Source organism: Pongo abelii, chromosome 7, assembly GCF_028885655.2.
Source record: "Pongo abelii isolate AG06213 chromosome 7, NHGRI_mPonAbe1-v2.0_pri, whole genome shotgun sequence".
Lineage (NCBI taxonomy): Eukaryota > Metazoa > Chordata > Mammalia > Primates > Hominidae > Pongo > Pongo abelii.
The window spans coordinates 141306215-141331466 of NC_071992.2; the positions used below are offsets into that span (position 1 = coordinate 141306215).

General features: G+C 41.7%; 1 protein-coding gene across 1 annotated transcript; it reads left to right on the plus strand.

Annotated features, from left to right (window-relative positions):
• The first annotated feature begins 1112 nt into the window (after positions 1-1112).
• Positions 1113-7214, plus strand: ZNF572 (zinc finger protein 572). Its single transcript, XM_063726444.1, has 3 exons — positions 1113-1235; positions 3418-3532; positions 4160-7214. The coding sequence occupies exons 2-3, from the start codon at positions 3499-3501 to the stop codon at positions 5659-5661; spliced, it is 1536 nt and encodes a 511-aa protein (XP_063582514.1). The 5' UTR covers positions 1113-1235; positions 3418-3498; the 3' UTR covers positions 5662-7214.
• Positions 7215-25252: the final 18038 nt, after the last annotated feature.

The window sequence follows — 25252 nt, forward strand, 5'->3', positions numbered from 1 at the left end:
GGGCAGATCATGAGATCAAGAGATCAAGACCATCCTGGCCAACATGGTGAAACCCTGTCTCTATTAAAAATGCAAAAATTAGCTGGGCATGGTGGCGCACACCTGTAGTCCTAGCTACTTGGGAGGCTGAGGCAGGAGAATTGCTTGAACCCGGGAGGCAGAGGTTGCAGTGAGCCGAAATCCTGCCATTGCACTCCAGGCTGGTGACACAGTGAAACTCCATCTCAAAAAAAAAAAAAAAAAAAAAAAAGGCCCCAGAGGGACTGTGTTGTAACAGGAGGGAAGAAAGAAAACGGCAGGGTGCAGACTTGAGTAGATTTCTGTTTGGTAGAGGTGAGATAAAGGGATTGGCTTCTATTTTCTCTGTAATGAAAGAGGAAGAATTAACTACTTTTCCAGGTGTTAATAAGGGTGCCTTGTAAATGAATTGTTTTATATGTGAATGGATGCCTTAGCTTTCTAACTTTCACAGATAAGTAAATATATATCCATGCTCATAGCGGTGGGAACAGAAACAATAGGTGTTTAAAAATACTAGATTGAGGCCGGGAGCGGTGGCTCACGCCTGTAATCCCAGCACTTTGGGAGGCCGAGGCAGGCGGATCATGAGGTCAGGAGATCGAGACCATCCTGGCTAACACGGTGAAACCCCGTCTCTACCAAAAATACAAAAATTAGCCGGGCATGGTGGCAGGCACCTGTAGTCCCAGCGACTCGGGAGGCTGAGGCAGGAGGATGGCGTGAACCCAGGAGGCGGAGCTTGCAATGAGCCGAGATCGCACCACTGCACTCCAGCCTGGGCAACAGAGCGAGACTCCGTCTCAAAAAAACAAAAAATACTAATTGATTTTGATTCTAATAGTGATGATAATTAATCTGATGATATTCTGATGGCGAGGAAAAGTATAAGCTCCAATCAGGCCCCTGTCGTAAGCCGCCTGACAAGTGAGAGGAATGAGGTTCACAGTTGGCTGGTCACAGCACAGGGAAAGGAAATCCACCCCCACGCTCCTTCTGGTCCAGGACCCTAAGGGTTAAGATCAACGAGAGTTGGCCATCACTGTTTCCTAGAGCGGCCCCAGCAAAGCCGCCAGGGGAGATGAGGGTAACTTCCTGTTTCTGCCTTCCGGGTTTGAGAGCTTAGGACCCTGGGTTGGTGGGGTCAGAGGGAGAGGGGGTGCCTTCCTCCCGGACTGCTGGGGGTGCAGGGCGCCTTGGGTGTAGCACCCAGAACAGTGAGTTCCTTCTTGGGGGGAAGGGAGCCGAGGGTTGCGGGCTAGAGGAGTGGAAACAGCCCCGTCCAGGCTGCAGTGGACGTCCGGGAGAGTTCCCGCTGCTGCCAGGGGCGAAGGCCCAGCATCTCCCGCCGGCGGGCCACCGTCATCCTTGTCCGCGGGGTCCCTTACGGGATCTTGTCGGCCGGAGACCGTTTGGTATCCTGGAACTTCACCCCCCAGCGTCTCCAACTTGTCCCAGCCAGCGGTTCTTAAAACTAGGCTTCAGGCAGTGCATTTTCTTTGAAGGCTTTCTGATCAAAGCACGGCCCCACTCTGATCACATTGTTGCTCTAGAACAGTGAAAACACTCCTTCCCCGTGGAGAGACATCTTAATGGCAGCCTTGTATGGCCTTGCATTTGCCACCATTTTGCTGAGCCACTGTTCCGGGGGCTCCTTTGCTGCCAAATTTAATAGTATTTTAGTAGGGAAAATGGGGGGATGGTAATGTGTTGCCCAGACTCTTGCTGCTTTTGTAAATACTTTGATAACAGTATGTAACTTAGGACAGCAAAATATATATAACTCCATTCGAACAACTCCACCCCCTTCCTTTTTTTGCATTCAGGTGTATGGTTTTTTCTCCCCCCGACTCAAACACTGGAGATATTAGTAATGTAGACTAGTTTCACGTTTCTCTAGAACAAATCCCCACTTGCTGAGTGTGCTTAGGGAATGTCGACTCACTTTGTTAACAAGGTTTAGGAATGTAGACCTGTTTTCTAAAACGCCAGTCAATATATTCTAAAATAAAGGGACTCTTTGAGGATTCTTTGCAGTTTGGGATTATGCCCAGCTCTGCTTCCTGTTCTAGTTTACGATAATAGATCAGAAGGTGAAAAAGGTCAGCATCCAAACAGACTTGGAGCTCAATCTTGCTCTACCACTTTCTAGGTGACCTTAGGAAAGTTTCTTAATACCTTTCAAACTCATCCTATAAAATGCTGGTAGTTGTTCATACACTTCAGAGGGCTACTGTAAGAATTAAATGACAAATGTGTGCAAATTATTTCATTCACTACCTGGCACATAATAGGCAGTAATGGTGAAGATACAATATAAGTACATATACTATTTTTTGTTTTTAAAATGTGTGCATTTGTATATCCTTTTACATCCTTATTTTTCTCCCAAATAATGATATTCTTTATATTCTGAAATGGATGCCAAAAGTCCATATGTCACTGCCTTCCTGTGGTAGATCACATTTTCTTCTTTTTCTTTTTTTTTTTTTTTTTTGTTGAGACAGAGTCTTGCTCTGTCACCCAGGCTGGAGTGGTGCAATGGCACGATCTCGGCTCACTGCAACCTCTGCCTCCTGGGTTCAAGCGATTCTCCTGCCTCAGCCCCCTGAGTAGCTGGGACTACAGGCGCCCGCCACCACGCCCGGCTAATTTTTTGTATTTTTAGTAGAGACGGGGTTTCACCGCATTAGCCAGGATGGAACATTTTCTACTCCCTTAAAATAGGTTAGTGATTGTTGGCTCCAGAAGACAAAGTTTAGGCTGAAATGGATATTGTGAATATGATAGACTTAGGAACTAAGTGCAAGGAGGAAGAGGTCCCTCTTTAGCCTCCTTTTTATATTGCAGGGTTATTGGCTATAATTATTCCACCTCTGCTTTGTCCTAATTTCTCTTTACTGGTTATGTAAATCCTAACTTTCCTTTGAAATTGACTTCAAAGGTTTCCTTCTGTCAAGACCAAGTTATTCTTTTGAAACTAAACAGGGTGCTTTTTTTCTTTAGCTGCTGCTTATGCCTGCATATTGATTCCTTGAAGTCTTTATAAGTTATATTATTGGTGTCTTAAAAAAAATACTTTGCTTTTTAAATTAAAAGTGTTTCTAAGCTACGTGTGGACAATGAGGATTAGTATTCTGTCTTTGAAGTTTGATCCTCAGACCTTTAATGTGAAGATTTGCTTTTTTGCATTGTTATTTCAGGGTTAACCCTTAATTCTAAACACTTAGGTCTGAGATAAGATTTTCTAAAAGGGCTGCTAAAAGTTGTGTTTCTTATTTTCGGTATGGTTCATGGAACATTCTGTGCCTCCTATTGTTGTGTTGGAATGGTTGGGAAGGAAGGAGGAAGAATAAGCTTTAACAAATACCTCCAAACATAATTTATTTCCTTCCACAGGGTTTCTGATCTCTAACTTGGCTGTGATCATTGTGATGGAGCAAGAAAAAAAAACTGTTGGTCTCCGATTCTAACGACTTTATGGAGAGAGAGAGTTTGAAAAGCCCCTTCACAGGTGAGGGATCAAGACGATTATCTGAATCCTTAGGAAATTCGATGTAGAAAGAACAGGACACTAGAATGAGACAAACCTTAATTTAATTCCTTGTTCTGTCACTTATAAGCTGTGTTAATTATTTCAGCCTCATTGTTCTCATCTTTAAGAAAATGAATAATATCTATTTCACATATATTTTAGAATTAGTGAGATACCACATCCAAAGCTACTGTTCTTGATAAATAGTGGCTATTGTTATTTCTATAGCATTTGCTCAGATTTTAGCAAAGCTATTGTCTAGTTTTTACCTGAGATGGTATCCTGTTCAATTTCACTCCTATTCACATCAATCCTGTTTTTTCTCTTAAGTCTTCTAGAACAAAACTTAACGTATTTATTTTTAGATTGATGTTCCCTTTGCCAATAATGATTCAAATAATTCATTATTGTTGTTGCTAAGTACAAAAAAAATCCACCTGCTTCTGGTAAACAGAGGAAAAGAAGTAAAACTGTCTTTAAAAACTTTTTTATATGAAATTATTTATGAGGTTTTACAGTGTTATTTCCTCTCTTCCACTGCAATTTAGAATTTATTTCTCTGGCAGAGATTCGGAATATGATTAGAATATTTGTTTATTCTTGCAGGAGGTGCAAGTATGAATAATTTGGAAACTGTTCACCACAATAATTCTAAGGCAGATAAAGAGAAACCTTCAGAATGGTCTAAAAGACATAGACCACAACATTATAAGCATGAGGATGCAAAAGAAATGCCACTGACATGGGTTCAAGATGAGATTTGGTGTCATGATTCCTATGAGAGTGATGGCAAGTCAGAGAATTGGGGAAATTTTATAGCTAAAGAGGAGGAAAAACCCAATCACCAGGAATGGGACCCAGGAGAACATACCAATGCCTGTGTCCAGCAGAATTCATCCTTTGTAGACAGACCCTACAAATGTTGCAAATGTTGGAAAAGCTTCAGTAATAGTTCTCATTTGCGTACTCACCAGAGGACCCACTCAGGAGAAAAGCCTTATAAATGCTCTGAGTGTGCAAAATGCTTTTGTAACAGTTCTCACCTGATTCAGCATCTAAGAATGCACACAGGAGAGAAGCCCTACCAGTGTGGTGAATGTGGGAAAAGCTTCAGCAATACCTCCCATCTTATTATCCATGAGAGAACTCACACGGGAGAGAAACCCTATAAATGTCCCGAGTGTGGGAAGAGATTCAGCAGCAGCTCTCACCTTATTCAGCATCACAGATCACATACGGGTGAAAAACCATATGAATGTTCTGTCTGCGGAAAAGGCTTCAGTCACAGCTATGTCCTAATAGAACATCAGAGGACTCACACTGGAGAAAAACCTTACAAGTGCCCTGATTGTGGGAAGAGTTTTAGTCAGAGTTCCAGCCTCATTCGCCACCAGCGGACACACACAGGTGAGAAACCCTACAAATGTCTTGAGTGTGGAAAAAGCTTCGGTTGTAATTCTACTCTAATAAAACATCAGAGAATACATACAGGAGAAAAGCCTTATCAATGTCCAGAATGTGGGAAGAATTTTAGTCGTAGTTCAAACCTTATTACACACCAGAAAATGCACACAGGAGAGAAATCCTATGAAAGTTCGGAATATGAAGAAAGTTTGAGTCAGAACTGCGATGTGATAGAAGAATGCAGAATCCAGTTAGGAGAGAAACCATATAGATGTTGTGAATGTGGAAAGAGTTTTGGCCTTAGCTCCCATCTCATTAGACATCAGAGAACACATACAGGAGAAAAACCTTACAGATGTTCTGTGTGCTGGAAAACTTTCAGTCAGAGTTCCACCCTGGTGATTCACCAAAGGACACATACAGGAGAGAAACCTTATAAATGTCCTGATTGTGGTGAATGCTTCAGTCAGAGCTTTAACCTTATCAGGCACCAGAGGACCCACATAGGGGAAAAACCTTACAAATGTACCAGCTGTGGGAAATGCTTCAGCAGAAGTGCCTACCTCAGTCAGCATCGAAAAATTCACATAGAAAAGCCTTTTAAGTCTCCCGACGGGGATTTTCCTCATGAATGGACTTGGAAAAACTGTTCAGGGGAAATGCCCCTCATCCCTTCATTTTCTGTCTCAAATTCATCTTCTTGAGTCCCAAAGCCTGGTTGGTGATGGTTTTTTCTTCCTTGTTGGACCATGACAATTTAGGTATTCTGTGATTGTTGTGCTATAAAGTTTCTTTGATGTGTTTGTCAAAACATTTGGAAAAAGTCAACCTCCCAGTTTAAAGGATGGGAAGACCCCAATCACCAGGTTATTGGATCTGTCCAGTGAGAGATTCATCCACCAAGGATGAAGAAAGGAGGACTTTTAAAAATTTAAGGTAAGATAGTAATAGCTTCAAAAGAACACGTACAGAGTAATCCTGAGAGTAAGCAAAGGAACCATGAGAACCTGAAGCTAGAATTGCTATTGAATTACTTTATTTTCTCTTCCCTTATTGGGTAGAGATACATCATTACTGGCCTCAGGGGTTTACCCAGAGAAAGGGTATTTTTGAGCAAATAATGTGATTTCCTGGCTATTTTGTTGGGGCTTAAGAAGAGATTTTTTTTTTTTTCAAATGCATTTTTAGTCACTAAAAATTAACTGTTGTACCATCTAGAACTATACTGTCCAGTACTGTAGCCTCTAGCCATATGTAGCTATTTGTATTAAGATTAATTGAAATTTTAAATCCAGTTCCTCAGTCACACTAGCCACTTTCTAAGTGCTCAGTAGCTCTGTGTGACCAGCGGCTGCTGTATTGGATATTATAGAAGGTTCTTTCATTCAAGATCATCATTCTTGACAGACCCATAAATATTTCCTATAAAGACTGTAGAAGTGTGTTCTGGAGGGTTTGCTCTCCAAAAGGAATTGTAAGATAGAGTAGCATTGGGATAGAGTATTGAAAACACTGGGTTTAGAGATTGGATATTTTAATGATTGTGTGTTCTAATTCATGTGCTGCCAACTGAGTTATCTGGTGATATGACCTCACTGTCTTGACCAAAGCCAGAATAGAAGGCAGGATTCCTGAATTCTATCTTAAAATTTGTAATGAAGAGCCTTTTCCCTAAATTATCCCATTATGTAATTCTTGGTCAGCTCAAGAACTGGGTTCTTTTTCTAATAATTAACTCACTAAATCTGAGCCAGTGTCCAAGGACAGTTTGCCATTAAGAAGTACTGAAACTTCTTAGCTTTGGTACTGACAGTTTTCTTTTGCCTCTTGACATAATTGGTATATGGATCTGATAGCTGAGGTCCCATCTTCCCTACTCATTCCTATGGGAGTGATGCTTTGGAAATTATTAGATATATCCTATTCCCTTCCTCCCATTTTTTTTCCTACTAGTGCAAAAGGTAGATGAGTAGGAAGATTAGGACTCCTGAGTTGCCCATGATTTCATCTAATTTTTGGATTCAGAATATATTTTATGAATAATATGCAGAGATGCATATTAGGAATTTGAAGCCAGAATGGGTCAGTTGTAGCTGCTACAAAGTTCTGTAGCTGATGGTCATTTAATTGCATGGGGATTATTTTATCTTTCATGATTGTGGTGCACCTGATGCTGGCAGGGTATTTGTGTGTTTTTGTATTGTTATTTGATTACAGAAATAAAGCAAAAACTAACAAATAAAGGTATTGAAGAATTTGGGGGAAATTTTCTGCTTTCAAAAAAGGGGGAAACCATTAGGCATTATTGGCTTTTTATTTTTATTTTTTTCTTATTCATTAATTTTTTTTTTTTTGAGACAGAGTCTCACTCTGTCGCCCAGGCTGGAGTGCAGTGGTGTGATCTTGGCTCACTGCAAGCTCTGCCTCTTGGGTTCATGCCATTCTCCTGCCTCAGCCTCCCGAGTAGCTGGGACTACAGGCGCCCGCCACCACACCTGGCTAATTTTTTGTATTTTTAGTAGAGACGGGGTTTCACCGTGTTAGCCAGGATGGTCTCGATCTCCTGACCTCATGATCCAGCTGCCTTGGCCTCCCAAAGTGTTGGGATTACAGGCATGAGCCACTGCGCCCGGCCCTTATTAATTTTTTTAAGGGATAAGATCTCACACTGTCACCCAGACTGTAGTGCACTAGCACCATCATAGCTGACTGCAGCCTCAGACCCCTGGGCTCAAGGGATCTTCCCATCTCCGCCTCCTGAGTAGCTAGGACTACAAGCACATGCCACTGCAGCCAGCTAATTTTAAAATTTTTGTAGAGACAGGGTCTTGCTATGTTGCCCAGGCTGGTCTTGAACTCCTGGCTTCAAGCAGTTCTCCTCCCTCAGCCTCCCAAGCTGCTGAGATTACAGGTGTGAGCCACCACACCTGGCCCATTGGCTTTTGTGTGACCTCACCTGAGTATTTTTCTATCTTTGTATGTTATCTAGTATTGCCCAAATTTTCTTAAATTGTAATATTTCAGGACAAGTTTTTATGGTAACTAATAGTTTGATTAATGCTTGATAACTAAGGAGTTATCAACTTAGGAGTTTGCTGATAAACTTAGGAGTTTGCTGTTAAGGCTGATATTCAGTTACAAGGCAGCAGTGGTTGGGGTGATACAAAATCAATGCTCTGTGGTAGGTAACCACTCTGAGCCTCAGTTCCCTCATCTGTAAAGCAGAAATAATGCCTACCTTACAGGGTTACCATAAACATTAAATGAATGTTTGCAAAGCATATAGCACAGTGCTTAAACATAGCAAGGTATCAATAAATGATAATTAGTTGCTGCTATTATTATTAATTGAAACAAACAGAAAAAAAAATGTTATCCACATGTTTTAAAAATAGGAAGTAGTAGTACAGCCCCAAACTTATGTTACTTGTAGATTCTTTATGATCAACTTCAGGAATTTTAAGGGATAAAATATTGGAAAAGCACAGGACTATATTGTTTGCAGACTGTCTAAAACACATTTATTCACCTTGTAAGCAGCTGTAACAAAGAAACAGGAAATTTTACTAAATTTTCTTTTTATTCATGAAACAAAGGATTTGGTTTAAATTGGGAAAGAACAAAGTCGCAAGTTCAATTTAAGTTAATTTGCATCTGAAGAGATTAATAACAGGTACAATTTATGTCCTGTCACCATCACCTATACAATGTACTATGATGGCTGGCAATATATAAAACCTATTTCACAAACTTGATGTCTACCAGAATAAAGATGTTCATATCTTAGATGGGTTAAGATGGGCTCCATTCTCTTTGGATTGAAAATGAGGAAAATGAGATTTGTACCTTATGATGGAGAAGATAACATAGTCAAACGTAATATGTGATGCTTTTATCTCAGTTTCATTAATCAGCAAGTAGGCTCTTTGTTTAGCTCCATGAGAAAGAAATTCTATATTCTCTATTTTTCTTGCTAGCATAAAGGACTCAGCATGTGAATAAAGAAAGCATTCTTTATTTATGAGTGATTTATTTCATGGTTTCTTTTTAATTAAATAGAAGAGACCTATAATGTATATTTTTCCTACTCAAAGAAGGAGCTCATATATATTTTCCATACCATAGCATAGGGAGAGCCATGTCAATGCATGTACTCACAACTATAGGAGGGAACTCACTCCCTAACTGCTGTACAGCCTACCAGAGGGCATGTAAGCATAAGTCTCTATTGTAATTAAGGTAAAGTCTTACTCTCATCATCCCAAGTCATCCAAGCGGGGTCTACCAACTGGGCCTTCTCCTTAGTGCTGTAGAAGTTTCTTCACTGATGGTGAGAGGTAGTGGAGTACAGCCGTACTGTGACTATTGCCCTTTATACGTTAATCTGACACATTGATCTCAGCCAGTCTAATTTTCTGAAATCATGGTGTTTTATTATCTTTACTGTTGCCATAACAGAATACCTTAGCTGGGTAATTTATAAAGAAAAGAGGTTTATTTGGCTCATGATTCTGATGGCTGGAAAGTCCAAGAGCATGGGGCCAGCATCTGCTTGCTTCTGGTGAGGGCTTCTGTGCTGTGTCATAACATGGCAGAAGGTCAAGGGTGAAGGGAGCAGTGCAAAGGGGCAGAACATGAGAGTTGTAATCACTTCATAACAGCTCGCTCTCAGAAACTAATCCTGTCCCATGGGAGAGAGAGGTCTCACGTGAGAGAGAGAGGTCACTCACTGACAAGAATTGTAGAAGAATTGGCAGCACGCTGCCCATATGAGCAGAAGGAGCCCCCGTGACTCAGATGCCTCCCATTAGGCCCCACTTCTTAAAGGTACCACCTCCCAACATTGCTGCACTGGGAATTAAGGTCTTAACATGAGTTTTGGTGGGAACACTCAAATCATAGCATTTGGTAACAACAAGACTGTTGTTACAGTAGTCCCCCCTTATCCAAGGTTTTGCTTTCTGGGGTTTTAGTTACCCTTGGTCAACCATGGTCTGAAAATATTACATCACTACTCTTGCCCTTTGGGGCCTTTATTCAGTAAAGTCAGGATTATTTGAAGATAAGCATTGTGATACCACAACAGTAGATGTGATAACTGAGATGGCTACTAAGTGAATTATAGCAATCCAGGCCAGAAATGGTGGGACAGTGAGACATTTTGTCATGCTACTCAGAACAGCAGGCAGTTTAAAACTTAGAAATTATTTCTGGAGTTTTCTATTTACATCACAATGCATACATCATTTATTTCATTTCATGTCATCATGAAGCCATTGTACTATTTCATCATCACCTCAAGAAGAAAGGTAAGTACAGTACAATAAGATATTTTGAGAGAGAGACCACATTCACATAACTTTATTACAGTATATTGTTATAATTGTTCTATTTATTTATTGTTAATCTCTTACTGTACCTCATTTATAAATTAAAATGTATCATATCATTTAATTTATGTGATAAAATTAAACTTTATCATACATAAATTTTATGTATGGAAAAAACTTAGTATGTATAGGGTTCAGTACTGTCCTTGGTTTCAGGCATCTACCAGAAATCTTGGAATGTGCCCCCAGCAGATAAGGGGGACTACTGTGCTTCTTAAAATTCTGTATTTGATTTAATGTATTTATTTCTTCTTTCAAGCAGTATAACCATTCATTCAACAAAAATTTACTTGATGCCTAACATTTATTTAGCAGAGGCCATGTGACAATGGGGGGGCAAATGTGAGGACAATGCAGTTGTAGGAAAACATGCAGCTTTTTGCTTGGCTACTTTCTCCTTGGCAGCTCTGGAACTACACTTACTCTACTGAATCCTTCATATTCAAACTTAATAGATGATCTGAAAAGCTAGAGATAACAATAGATTAAAGTGGGTTATGTTTGCTCTGTGAAAATGCAAGCTCTCCGAAGTTTGACACAGTGCTTTGCACATAGTTGTGCTTAATAGTTATTGAGTGGGTGTCATATGCTTATGTGTTTTATGCTAATGTCTAAGAGTATGCCCTTCCAGGATATGGATCCATTTTTGTGACTGAATGGATCAAGTTTTGTAACCCTTAAGCCTAACACAGAGCCTGGCATATGAAGTGTTTATGGGTTTTGGTTGAGGGGTTTTCACCAGTGAATAAAGTCTACTGGATTAGATTGTATAATCTCAATGTCTCCTTGGGCTGGTTTGTAAATGAAAGTTGCTGTGATAGGAGGCTGGGTGTATCCTCACACTAACCTTAGAGGACATTTAAAAAGTGTCCTGGCCGGGCGCAGTGGCTCATGTCTATAATCCCAACACCTTGGGAGGCCAAGGCAGGCGGATCACTTGAGGTCAGGAGTTCAAGACCAACCTGGCCAACATGGTGAAACTCCATCTCTTCTAAAAATAATAATAAAATTAGCCGGGCGTGGTGGTGTTGCCTGTAGTACCAGCTACTCGGGAGGCTGAGGCAGGAGAATTGCTTGAACCCAGGAGGCGGAGGTTGCAGTGAGCCAAGATCACACCACTGCATTCCAGCCTGGGTGACAGAGCAAGACCTTTCTCAAAATAAATAAATAAATAAACAAACAAATAAATAAATAAATAAAAAGTGTCCTGATAGTTCACTACCCCGAGCTTCAGATTGGACTCTATAGGACAAGTTTAAAACTTGTTTCAAATTTAAATTTCAGTCACTTTCTAGCTTTGTATTTTGTACTTACCTTGTAGATTTGGTAAGCAGTGAATGAGGTGAACTTGGCATATCATAGGTGTTAAGGAAATACTTTTTTCCTTTTCTCTCCACCTCATTTGCTCATAATTTTGCCAGAGGTAGACTTTAGGGACAGAAATGTTTAATCATTTGTTGGATGGATTATTTCTAGGTTTCTAAAATAGAGACATTAATAACACTTAGCTCATGGGTTTATTGTGAGGATCAGTGAGATGATGCATGTAAAGTGCTCAGTATTCCTGATACTTAGTCATCACTCAGTATTAACTGTTACTACCATTGTTATCATCAAAGGTGGCTCTAGACCAGCATGGGTCTTTGGATCGTCTTTTAAGTTAGCCTCAGTGACATGACTGTCCCCCGAGGCCACTAAAATAGTGCAATCTTTTTATTATTATTTATGCCATGAGTAGGAAGGGCCATGAATAAGTGTGTGGGGACATGAATAATAGCAAGCTGTTCAGGAGGCTGATAATGTAGCACATCATTTTTATAATATGGCAGCCAGTTGAGCAACTGCTGCATTTTCTGTTTAAAAATTATCCCCAGCTGAGTGTGGTGGCTTATGCTTATAATCCCAGCACTTTGTGGGATGCAGAGGTGGGAAGATCACTTGAGCCCAGGAGCTGGAGACCATCCTGGGCAACATAGTGGGACCCTGTCTCTACAGAAATTAAAGTTAAAAAAAAAAATACCCTACCTGTCACTCCTCTATCTCTTATTTCTATTTTGTCCTCGTTTACCTCTTTCTGGCCCTAACCTCTGCCTCATCCGTCCATATGCCAACCCAAATTTTAAGATTTTTTCTTTTTAAGAGTCAGGGTCTTGCTCTGTCATCCAGGCTGGAGTGCAGTGGTGCGATCATGGCCCACTGTAACCTTGAACTCCTGGGCTCAAATGAGCTTTTTCCTACCATTTAATTTGTTCCCCATCCTTTCCTCTCATCACCCTCCCCTCTACCCCTGCTATGAGGTTGGAGTCAAGTCAAAGCTGAGGATGGTGCAAGTGTTGGGGTTAGTTAGAAGGATACAGATGGAAACAGAATGCCAGGCAATCATGACATAGTGCCCCTGTAGCCGCTTCCAAGCAGAGGCGGCTTGTGGGCACTAAGACAGCCAGGTTTCTGATGTAACATTGCACATTGCTTGACTCTGGTAAACTCAGTACATATTCTAGAATTTGACAGGTTGAGGGATGGAATGAAAGCTTGATTGAGAAATGAACATTATTAATTTTGAGCCTTACTAAGTCATGGATAAATGTTCACATTAAGAACATATTAGTTCATTAGACTGATAGACACAGGTGAAAGATTTTCCCCCTTAACATTGCTTTTTTCTGATTAAAGTAATACTAATTGTAAAATATACAAAGAAGTATAAATTAGGAAATACATTTAAGTATGAAGGCCAGAATTAAAATGACCCATAATCATTTTTTGATTATGCTGAGGTCTTTCCCAGTAACCTCTTTTCTAAGCATATATATGAATAAATATTTAAAATTGGATTATACGGAGTGTGTGTGTGTGTAAGTGTAGCATTGTGTCTTATTTTTTCTTAATATTACATCATTTGTCATTTTACTTGTTTTAAAATTGTTAGGAAGCTTTTAGTGGCTTCATAATATACTGAACGATTGTGTCATAACAATGTAATTGTTTTAATGTAGGACATTTATATTGTTTCTACTTGTTTGCTATTAAAAATAAAATAACACTGGCCAGGCACGGTGGCTCACGCTTGCAATTCCAGCACTTTGGGAGGCTGAGGTGAGTGGATCATCTGAGGTCAGGAGTTCGAGACTAGCCTGGCCAACATGGTGAAACCCCATCTCTACTAAAAATACAAAAATTAGCTGGGTGTGGTGGCATGTGCACCTGTAATCCCAGCTACTCGGGAGGCTGAGGCAGGAGAATTGCTTGACCCTGGGAGGTGGAGATTGCAGTGAGCCAAGATCATGCCACTGCAATCCAGCCTGGGGACTCCGTCTAAAAAACAAAACAAAACAACAACAACAAAAAACCACTGCTGTGCTGGGCACCATGGCTCACACTTGTAATCCCAGCACTTTTGGAATCTGAGGCAGGAGGATTGCTTGAGGCCAGGAGTTCAAGACCATCCTGGGCCACATAGTGAGACCCTATCTCTACAAAAAAATTTTTAAAAATTAGCGGGCATGGTGATGTGGCTATGGTTCCAGCTACTCAGGAGGTTGAGGTGGGTGGATTGCTTGAGCCTAGGAGGTCCAGACTGCAGTGAGCCATGATTATGCCATGGTACTCCAGCCTGAGCAACAGTGAGACCCTGTCTCAAAAAAGTAAAAATAAAAATACTACTTTGAACAGGCTGTTTTTAGCTGCTGTTTTGTTTTAGTGTTGTGGTTGTGATTGTTTGGTCTTGCTTTTATGCTTTTTTTAAAAAAAATACAAATCTTAGAGTACATGTCTAATTATTTCCTTAGCATAAATTTCTAAAAGTGAGATTATTGAATCAGTGGGCATAAATGATTTTAAAGGCATTTTGTTTAATTGCTCTCCAGAAATTATATCAGTTTAAAGTATCCTGGTGGAAGAATTTTCTTAAACACCTTTTTTTGTGGGACAAAGAAGAACAAATGATATGTAAATAGATCATATATTATTATAATTCTTTTTTTTGTATTATTATTATATTTTAAGTTTTAGGGTACATGTGCACAATGTGCAGGTTAGTTACATATGTATACATGTGCCATGCTGGTGTGCCCCACCCATTAACTCGTCATTTAGCATTAGGTATGTCTCCTAATGCTATCCCTCCCCCCTCCCCTCACCCCACAACAGTCCCCAGAGTGTGATGTTCCCCTTCCTGTGTTCATGTGTTCTCATTGTTCAATTCCCATAATTCAAGGCCAACACATTAATATGATGAAAACCTTCTCTTGAGATTTTTGTTTTGGTTTGTTTTTGAGACAGGGTCTTACTCTGTTGCCTAGGCTGTACAGTACACTGGTGTAGTCACGGCTCTCTGCAGCCTTGACCTCCCAGGCTCAAGCAATCCTTCCACCTCAGCCTCCCAAGTAGCTAGGACTACAGGCACACCACCTTGCCCTGCTATTTTTTTTTACTTTTGTTTTGTAGAGATGGGGTCTTGTATGTTGCCCAAGCTGGTTTTGAACTCCTGGCTCAAGTGATCCTCCTGCCTTGGCCTCCCAAAGGGCTGGGATTACAGGCATGAGCCACTGCACCTTGCCTGAGATGGTTTTTATAAGATAATCTTGTTCCTCCTCTCCTGGTCTTAGGATCAACTGAGATTCACCTTGGGTTGAATCATTTTAAGAATTACTTTGACTTTTCCTTTTGCTGCCCTAGGCATAATTTCAAGGGACATCTTCAGGAGCTGCTTTAAGAACTAGGGAAATAAGATGAGGTTTTGGTACCAGGAGTACTTCCAGAGGAACAGAATTTTAAGGGTGGATTTTCGTAATTGGTTTTGGGGTTTCTGGAATTGGCTCTTTAATCTGATTAGAGCTAAAAATGCTAAAGACTCTCTACTTCTAATATTACAGACAGCACTGATAATCCATGGCTGAGTTGTTTATAGAGATATGCAAAATAAATGCATGTGACACTCCTAATTCACCACTTATAAGAAGCAATGCACTTGGTGATTCTGTACATGATACTTTAGTATGTTTGTGGAAAATCAAGAAACATAATGACATTAGTTGGTTGCTACTAATATTGCTGGGCAAAGTAATGAAAGAAAATTATGAGCTCAGGGATTTGAATTCTCAGCTCCAGGTATACATAAATAGTCTAGAAACTTCTAAGTGTTCCCTGAAGGAGAATCTTCTCCCCAGTAGCCTTTGGGTTGAAATTACTGAAAACCAAACGCAAGCCCTGATCATGCAACTAGCTTACCTACGAAGAAAGGTGCACTCAGCCTCACAGGATGTTTACTGTTAAAGTGAGGGCATTGATTGGGAAAGAATGGGAATAATTGGATTCCAAGGTGGCAGGGTCCAAGTGGCAAAACTCAACTGCCATAGGCAAGGTGGGCATAGTTATCATAATGAACGAACAGCAGAGGCAATCCAACAATCAGAATAATCTGACTCATGTACACATTTGGCTTTGGCTAATTAATCTTGATGTTCCTAGAAGTGAAATAGATGGGAAGCTTACTACATTCTTAAGCAGAAAACTTCCAGGTCAAGTGAACAAAAGTCTAACTCAAATATTAAAAACAGATCATCGTGGCCACTCAATTTCCACACTTGAGCCAGTTTACAGACCCAGAACCCCTTGAATAAAGGGTACCCTACCCTTCATTTGGGTATACTACCAAACATTTATACTGTTTATACCTCCGGCCTTTTACTAGGGTAACTGCACATTGGGGAAAGAGAAATAATCAGAACTTTCAGGGAACTACTGACAACTGGCTCTGAACTGACATTGATTCCAGGAGACCCAAAATATGGTGGCCCTCCTCCAGTCAGAGTAGCAGCTTATAGAGGTCAGGTGATCAGTGGAGTGTTAGCTCAGGTTTGACTTACAGTGGGTCCAGTGAGTCCCCAAACCATCCTGTGGTCACTTCCCCAGTTCCAGAATGCATAGTTGGAATACACATACTTAGCATACTGAGCAGAATTTCCACATTGGTTGCCTCACCTGTGGAGTGAGGGATATTATGATTGGAAAGGCCAAATGGAAGCCATTAGAGCTGCGTCTACCTGGGAAAATAGTAAATCAGAAATCGTATCACATCTTTGGAGGGATTTCAGAGATTAGTGCCACCATGAAGGACTTGAAAGATGCAGAGGTGGTGGTTCCCTGCCCATTCTTATTCAACTCTCTGCCCTGTGTAGAAGACAGGATCTTGGGGAATACAGCGGATTACTGTAAGCTTAACCAAGTGGTGACTCTAATTGCAGCTGCTGTACCAGATGTGGTTTCATTGCTTGAGCAAATTAACACATCCCTTGGTACCTGGTATGCAGCTACTGATGTAGCAAATGCATTTTTCTCCATACCTGTCCATAAAGGCCAGCAAAATACCTTCACTGTCCTGCCTCAGGTGTATATCAAGTCTCTAGCTCTGTGTCATAATTTAGTTTACAGAGATCTTGATTGCCTTTCCCTTCCACAAGATACCACACTGGTCCATTACATTGATGACATTAAGCTGATTGTACCCAGTGAGTAAGAAGTAGCAACCACTCTGGACTTACTGGTAAGACATTTGTGTGTCAGAGGGTGGGATATGAATCCAACCCTCAATGAAATTTCTAGGGGTCCAGTAGTGTGGGGCCTGTTGAGACATCCCTTCTAAGGTAAAGTTCTTGCATCTGGCCCCTCCTGTAAACAGGAAACAATGCCTAGTGGGCCTATTTGGATTTTGGGAGGAACATGTTCCTCACTTGGGTGTGTTGCTTTGATCCATTTACTGAGTGACTAGAAAAGCTTCTAGATTCAAGAGGGGCTGCAACAGATCTCTGGCTATTATGCAAGCTGCATTGCCACTTGGGCCATATGATCCAGCTGATTCAATGGTACTTAAGATGTCAGTGGCTGATAGGGATGCTGTTTGGAGCCTTTGGCAGGACCCCATTGGTGAATCACAGTGGAGGCCTTTAGGATTTTGGAGCAAGGCCCTGCTATCATCCACAGATAACTACCCTCCTTTTGAAAGATAGCTCTTGGCCTGCTACTGGACCTTAGCAGAAACTAAGTGGTTGATCATGGGCCACCAAGTTACCATGTGACCTGAACTGCCTATCATGAACGGGGTGTTATCTAACCCACCAAGCCATAAAGTTGGGTGTGTACAGCAGCACTCCATCATCAAATGGAAGTAGGGTATTGATCAGCCTGAGCAGGTCCTGAAGGCAAAAGAGATTCCATGAGGAAGGGACTCAAATGCCTATGTTTCCTGCGCTACACTCTCTTCTCTCTCCCAGCCTGCACCTTTGGCCTCATGGGGATGACTCTATGATCAGTTGACAGAGGAAGAGAAGACTAGGGCCTAGTTTTCAGATGGTTCTTCGTATATGCAAGTACCACCAGAAAGTGGACAGCTACAACACTGCAGCCCCTTTCTAGAACATCCCTGAAGGAAGGTAGTGAAGGGAAATCCTCCTGTGAACAGAATTTCAGGCAGTGCACCTCGTTGTGCATTTGCTTGGAAGGAGAAATGGCCAGATGTGTGATGACATGCTGATTCATGGGCGATAGCCAATAGTTTGACTGAATGGTCAAGAACTTGGAAGGAACATGATTGGAAAACTGGTGACAAAGGAATTTGGGGAAGAGGTTTTGTGGATAGACCTCTCTGAGTGAGCAAAAGATGTGATGATATTTGTGTGCCATATGAATGCTCACCAAAGGATGACCACCTCAGCAGAGGAGAATTTTAATAATCAAGCGAATAGAATGACCTGTTCTGTGGATACCAGTAGACCTCTTTCCTTAGCCACCCCTATCATTGCCCAAAGGGCTCATAAGCAAAGTGGCCATGGTGGCAGGGATAGTGTTTATGCATGGACTCAGCAACACGGACCCCCACTTACCAAGGCCAACCTGGCTACAGCCACTTCTGAGTGTCCATTCTGCCAGCAAGAGACTAACATTGAGCTCCTGATATGGCACCATTCCCCAGGGTGATCAGTTATCTGGTGGCAGGTTGATTACAGTGGACTGCTTCCATCACAGAAGGGACAGCCGTATGTCTTTACTGGAATAGACACTTACTCTAGATATGGATTTGTCTTCCATTCATGCAAGGCTTCTGCCAAAACTCCATCCATGGACTTACCAAATGCCTTATTCACCATCATGTTATTCCACACAGCATTGCTTCTGACCAAGGAACTCACTTCCAAAGGAACTTCCAAGGAACTCACAGCCAAAGAAGTGTGGCAATGGGCGCATGCTCATAGAATTCATTGGTTTTACCTTGTTTCCCATCATCTTGAAGCAGCTGGCTTAACAGAATGGCAGAATGACCTTCTGAAGTCACAGTTACAGTGCTAGCTAGGTGACAATACTTTGCAGGACTGGAACAAGGTTCTTTAAAAGGCCGTATATGCTCTGAATCAGCATCCAATATATTATACTGTTTCTCCCATAGCCAGGACTCATGCGTCCAGCAATCAAGGGGTGAAAAATGGGAGTGGCATCACTCACCATTGCCCCTAGTGACCCACTAGCAAAATGTTTATTTTCTGTTCCAATGACATGTTCTGCTGGCCTAGAGGCATTAGTTCCAGAGAGAGGAATACTTTTACCAGCAGACACAACAATGATTTCATTGAATTGGAAGTTTAAAACTGCCACCGGGCCAACTTGGACTCCACACAGGCTAAGAAAGGAGTTAAGGTGTTGGCTGAGGTGACTGATCTGTACTACCAAGGGTGAAATTGGACTATTACTCCACAATGGAGGTAAGGAAGAGTTTGTCTGAAATACAGGAAGTCCCTTAGTTTTACCATGCCTTATGATTAAGGTCAATGGGAAACTATTATACAATAACTGAATCCAGGCAGGACTATGAGTGGCCCAGACCCTTTAGGAATGAAGGCTTGTGTCACCCCACCAGGTAGAGAACCACAACCAGCTGAGGTGCTTGCTGAACTTGAAGGCAAATGGAATACAGCATATACAATAGAAGAAAGTAGTTATAAATACCAGCTATACCCACATGACCAGTTAACAGAATTGAGGACTGTAATTGTCATGACTGTTTCCTCCCTATTTTGTTAAGAATACCTTCATGCATAGATACATACATCTTACACAGATATTTGTTGTCTTTCCTCTCTTATTCATTTAGCATTAACATAAAATTTATTGACTTTTAGTGTTTAAGTATTGTTACTTTTACATCACAGTATTTAAGTTATGGGATATCAGGAGAAGAGTAAACATCACTAAAGAAGTTCACCTTCTCTTCTGGGGATGGGATTTGTGCATTTTCAGTTGTACACAGGATAGTTGTATCATGTTAGGTGGAATTATGACCTTTTTATTGCTTTTATTTGGAGATGAAGTATGGTTTAAGGAGATGTGTATGGGTGATAGCTTAACAAGGGGTGGACTTGCAATGGTTAATTTTAGGTGTCATCTTGACTGGATTAAGGGATGCCTAGATAGCTAGGGAAACATTATGTCTGGATGGGTCTGTGAGGGTGTTTCCAGAGGAGACTGATACAAGAGTCAGTGGACCGAGAGAGGAAGACCTGTCCTCAATGTGGTCAGGCACCATCCACGTAGCTAGGGGCCAGCTGGGACAAAGGGGGAAGATGGGAGACCCTTGTTCTCTGCTCTCTGTCTGCTTTCCAGATCTGGATGCCTGTTCTTCTCCTGCCCTGATCCGATTCCAGGTTCTTTGGCTTTTGGACCCTGGGACTTGCACCAGGGTCCTCCCAGGATTGTCAGGCTTTTGTTCTCAAACTGTTCTCAAGCTACATCATCTGAAGCTTCCAGACTAAGCCATGCTACTGGCTTTGCTGATGCTCCAGCCTGCACGTGGCCTATGGTGGGACTTTATCTCTGTGGCAGTGTGAGCCAATTTTCCCTAATAAATTCCCTTCCATATATCCTGTTGCTTCTGTCTCTCTGGAGAACTGTTACTGATTCAGGTGAATTCCTAGAAGTGGGATTATTGAATCAAAGGGTATACATTGTTTTCAAGGCATATTGCTTAATTACTTTCAGAAATTTTATCAATTTAAATTACCCCAGCGAAGTAATTTTGTTAAATCCTTTTGGGGAGAGGGGGAGAACAACAAATAATAGGTAAATAAATTACATATTATTGTAATTCATGGCCAATATATTAATATGATGAAAACCTTCTTTTAAGGCAGATTTTTTAGTTAATCTTTTTCCTCCTCTTCACTCCCCTTCTCCTTGGCTTAGGATCAGCTGAGATTCACCTTGCATTGAATCATTTTAATAATTACTCTGGCTTTTTCTTTTGCTGCCCTCGGCACAATTCCAGTGGATATCACTAGGATGTGCTCCAAGAACTAGGGAAATGAGCCAAGGCTCAAAGTCTGAAGTGCCAAGAGGAAGAATGCTTGAGGAAGAGGCTGTCTAGTTCAATATATATTGCCACCCAGTTCAGAAAATGAAGTGCACCCCAAATCTAGGAGACTAGGTTCAACTCTGATTTAGCAAATGAATATTTTCTAGTTTTTAAAATTGATATTGTGAAAGCTGAGTGTACAAAATGGAGTCAGTCTTGTCATTACCAGCTAAAATGGAGTCCAGAGGTCATAAAAAAGGGCACCCACTTCCCACACACCTGTTCCATAAACTATTTTTGCAATTTAACAAAAAACCCGCAGAGACCTACCTATGGATTTAAGATTATGTCTTACCTGGTAACTGCTGCCTCTTCATCAAGCAGAACTTACTAGCTCCTGCTGGCACCAGTGAACTTTCTTTCAAAACAATGTACCTTCCTCACTTTCCCAGTAAAACCTCAGCCTTTCCCTTTGTTCTTTGGACACACCCAGGTGCTGCCCAGGTCTGGGTGTCCTGAATTGCAATTCCTGCATTTTCCCAAATAAACTCTTTCTTAGAGATTGACCTTTATATATTATTTCAAATTAACAATATTGAGGAAAAAAACAGAATGGAGATTTATAGAAAGATATCAAATAAGACTGCTCAGAAGAATAGAAACTTCATCTTTCCAATCATACTGCCATCAAGAGTGAAAAACTTTTTGTTGGCTGTATACTTAGTGTTTTAGTAAGGGGAAAGGGAAGAGGAAAGGTAAGGTGTGATCACTGACATTGATGGAGGTTATACCTGCCTACTCCTACTAATTCTCCAAACCTAGCTTAAAAGTAACATCTTCTGGTAGGCCTTTCTTGACCCTTAGTTTTGTTTATAGCTTCTTACCCTCCAGAGCAACATCTGCTTACTGGTGGTGCTCTTCTCCTTCTTTCTTCCTCTTCCTCCCTCTCTTCCTCCTCCTCCTCCTTCTTCATACACATGACATCTGTAATTACTTGTTCACTGCTGTTTTCTCATTACACTCTAAACTCCAAAATGATAGGTACCATGTCTGCCTTGTTCACTGCCTGAGTCCCGGCACCAAACACAGTGCCTGACACAAAGTAGACACTTCTTACATAATTACATTAAATTCGATTGATGGTCACTCTAACTATGGTTTTATGAGCCATAAAGGAGAAAAAGAAAATGAAAACAATGTTCCAAATTAATACCGTTGGCTCCATCACTTGCAACTAGAATTTGCAAAAGATCACGTAAGTGCTGAGGGGATGTCCAAAAATTACATGATTGGGGTTAAAAGTCTTTGGATGAGGTAAATGGTGAGTGATAAAGTTTTGAAGGGCTGGGCATGGTGGCTCACCCCTGTAATCCCAGCACTTTGGGAGGCCAAGGTGGGAGGATTGATTGAGGCCAGGAGTTGGAGACCAGCCCAGGCAACATAGCAAGACCCTGTCTCTATGAAAAATAAATAAATTAGCCAGGTGTGGTGGCACACACCTATGGTCGCAGCTACTTCCGAGGCTGATGTTGGAGGATGGCTTGAGCATGGGAGGTCAGGGCTTCAGCTATGTTTGTGCCACTGCACTCCAACCTGGATGACAGAGCAAGACCTTGTCTCAAATAAAAAAATAAAAAATAAAAGAAAATTTTGAGAAGACAATTATTTCGTTTGCTACCAAAACAATGGGATAACATTTTTAAAACGAAAGATTGTATTCAATACATTGAGGAAATGCTTACCATATGCCAAATACTGAGTATACAACTGTGAATAAGACATGGTCCTTGTCTTAAGGAGTTGAATCCCTTGTGTTAGGGAAGCAGGAACCTTGGAGAGCCAGAGTGGCACCACTTTAAAAATCAAATCCAGGAGCCAAGATGACCGAATAGGAACAGCTCCGGTCTACAGCTCCCAGCGTGAGTGACACAGAAGATGGGTGATTTCTGCATTTCCAACTGAGGTACCGGGTTCATCTCACTGGGGTGTGCCAGACAGTGGGTGTAGGACAGTGGGTGCAGCGCACCATGCGCGAGCCGAAGCAGGGTGAGGTATCGCGTCACCTGGGAAGTGCAAGGGGTCAGGGAATTCCCTTTCCTAGTCAAAGAAAGGGGTGACAGATGGCACCTGGAAAATCGGGTCACTCCCACCCTAATACTGTGCTTTCCCAACGGGCTTAAAAAACGGCACACCAGGAGATTATATCCTGCACCTGGCTCAGAGGGTCCTACGCCCACGGAGTCTCGCTCATTGCTAGCACAGCAGTCTGAGATCAAACTGCAAGGCGGCAGCGAGGCTGGGGGAGGGGCGCTCACTGTTGCCGAGACTTGATTAGGTAAATGAAGTGGCTGAGAAGCTTGAACTGGGTGGAGCCCACCACAGCTCAAGGAGGCCTGCCTGCTTCTGTAGGCTCCACCTCTGGGGGCAGGGCACAGACAAACAAAAAGACAGCAGTAACCTCTGCAGACTTAAATGTCCCTCTCTGACAGCTTTGAAGAGAGTAGTGGTTCTCTCAGCACGCAGCTTGAGATCTGAGAATGGGCAGAATGCCTTCTCAAGTGGGTCCCTGACCCCCGAGTAGCCTAACTGGGAGGCACCCCCCAGTAGGGGCGGACTGACACCTCACACGGCTGAGTACTTCTCTGAGACAAAACTTCAGAGGAATGATCAGGCAACAGCATTTGCAGTTCACCAATATCCGCTGTTCTGCAGCCACCGCTGCTGATATCCAGGCAAACAGGGTCTGGAGTGGACCTCTAGCAAACTCCAACAGACCTGCAGCTGAGGGTCCTGTTGTTAGAAGGAAAACTAACAAACAGGAAGGACATCCACACCAAAAACCCATCTGTACATCACCATCATCAAAGACCAAAGGTAGATAAAACCACAAAGATGGGGAAAAAACAGAGCAGAAAAACTGGAAACTCTAAAAATCAGAGCGCCTCTCCTCCTCTAAAGGAAAGCAGCTCCTCACCAGCAATGGAACAAAGCTGGATGGAGAATGACTTGGACAAGTTGAGAGAAGAAGGCTTCAGATGATCAAACTACTCCTAGCTACAGGAGGAAGTTCAAACCAATGGCAAAGAAGTTAAAAGCTTTGAAAAAAAATTAGACCAATGGATAACTAGAATAACCAATGCAGAGAAGTCCTTAAAGGACCTGATGGAGCTGAAAACCAAGGCATGAGAACTACGTGACGAATGCAGAAGCCTCAGCAGCCGATGCGATCAACTGGAAGAAAGGGTATCAGTGATGCAAGAAGAAATGAATGAAATGAAGCGAGAAGAGAAGTTTAGAGAAAAAAGAACAAAAAGAAACGAACAAAGCCTCCAAGAAATATGTGACTATGTGAAAAGACCAAAGCTACGTCTGATTGGTGTACCTGAAAGTGACGGGGAGAATGGAACCAAGTTGGAAAACACTCTGCAGGATATTATCCAGGAGAACTTCCCCAATCTAGCAAGGCAGGCCAACATTCAAATTCAGGAAATACAGAGAACGCCACAAAGATACACCTTGAGAAGAGCAACTCCAAGACACATAATTGTCAGATTCACCAAAGTTGAAATGAAGGAAAAAATGTTAAGGGCAGCCAGAGAGAAAGGTCGGGTTACCATCAAAGGGAAGCCCATCAGACTAACAGCTGATCTCTCGGCAGAAACTCTACAAGCCAGAAGAGAGTGGGGGCCAATATTCAACATTCTTAAAGAAAAGAATTTTCAACCCAGAATTTCATATCCAGCCAAACTAAGCTTCATAAGTGAAGGAGAAATAAAATACTTTACAGACAAGCAAATGCTGAGAGATTTTGTCACCAGCAGGCCTGCCCTAAAAGAGCTCCTGAAGGAAGCACTAAACATGGAAAGGAACAACCAGTACCAGCCACTGCAAAAACATGCGAAATTGAAAAGACCATCAAGGCTAGGAAGAAACTGCATCAGCTAACGAGCAAAATAGCCAGCTGACATCATAATGACAGGATCAAATTCACACATAACAAGATTAACTTTGAATGTAAATGGGCTAAATGCTCCAATTAAAAGACACAGACTGGCAAATTGGATAAAGAGTCAAGACCCATCAGTGTGCTATATTCAGGAAACCCATCTCACATTCAGAGACACACATAGGCTCAAAATAAAGGGATGGAGGAAGATCTACCAAGCAAATGGAAAACAGAAAAAGGCAGGGGTTGCAATCCTAGTCTCTGATAAAACAGACTTTAAACCAACAAAGATCAAATGAGACAAGGCCATTACATAATGGTAAAGGGATCAATTCAACAAGAAGAGCTAACTATCCTAAATATATATGCACCCAATACAGGAGCACCCAGATTCATAAAGCAAGTCTTAGTGACCTACAAAGAGACTTAGACTCCCACACAATAATAATGGGAGACTTTAACACCCCACTGTCAACATTAGACAGATCAACGAGACAGAAAGTTAACAAGGATACCCAGGAATTGAACTCAGCTCTGCACCAAGCAGACCTAATAGACATCTACAGAACTCTCCACCCCAAATCAACAGAATATACATTCTTTTCAGCACCACACCACAC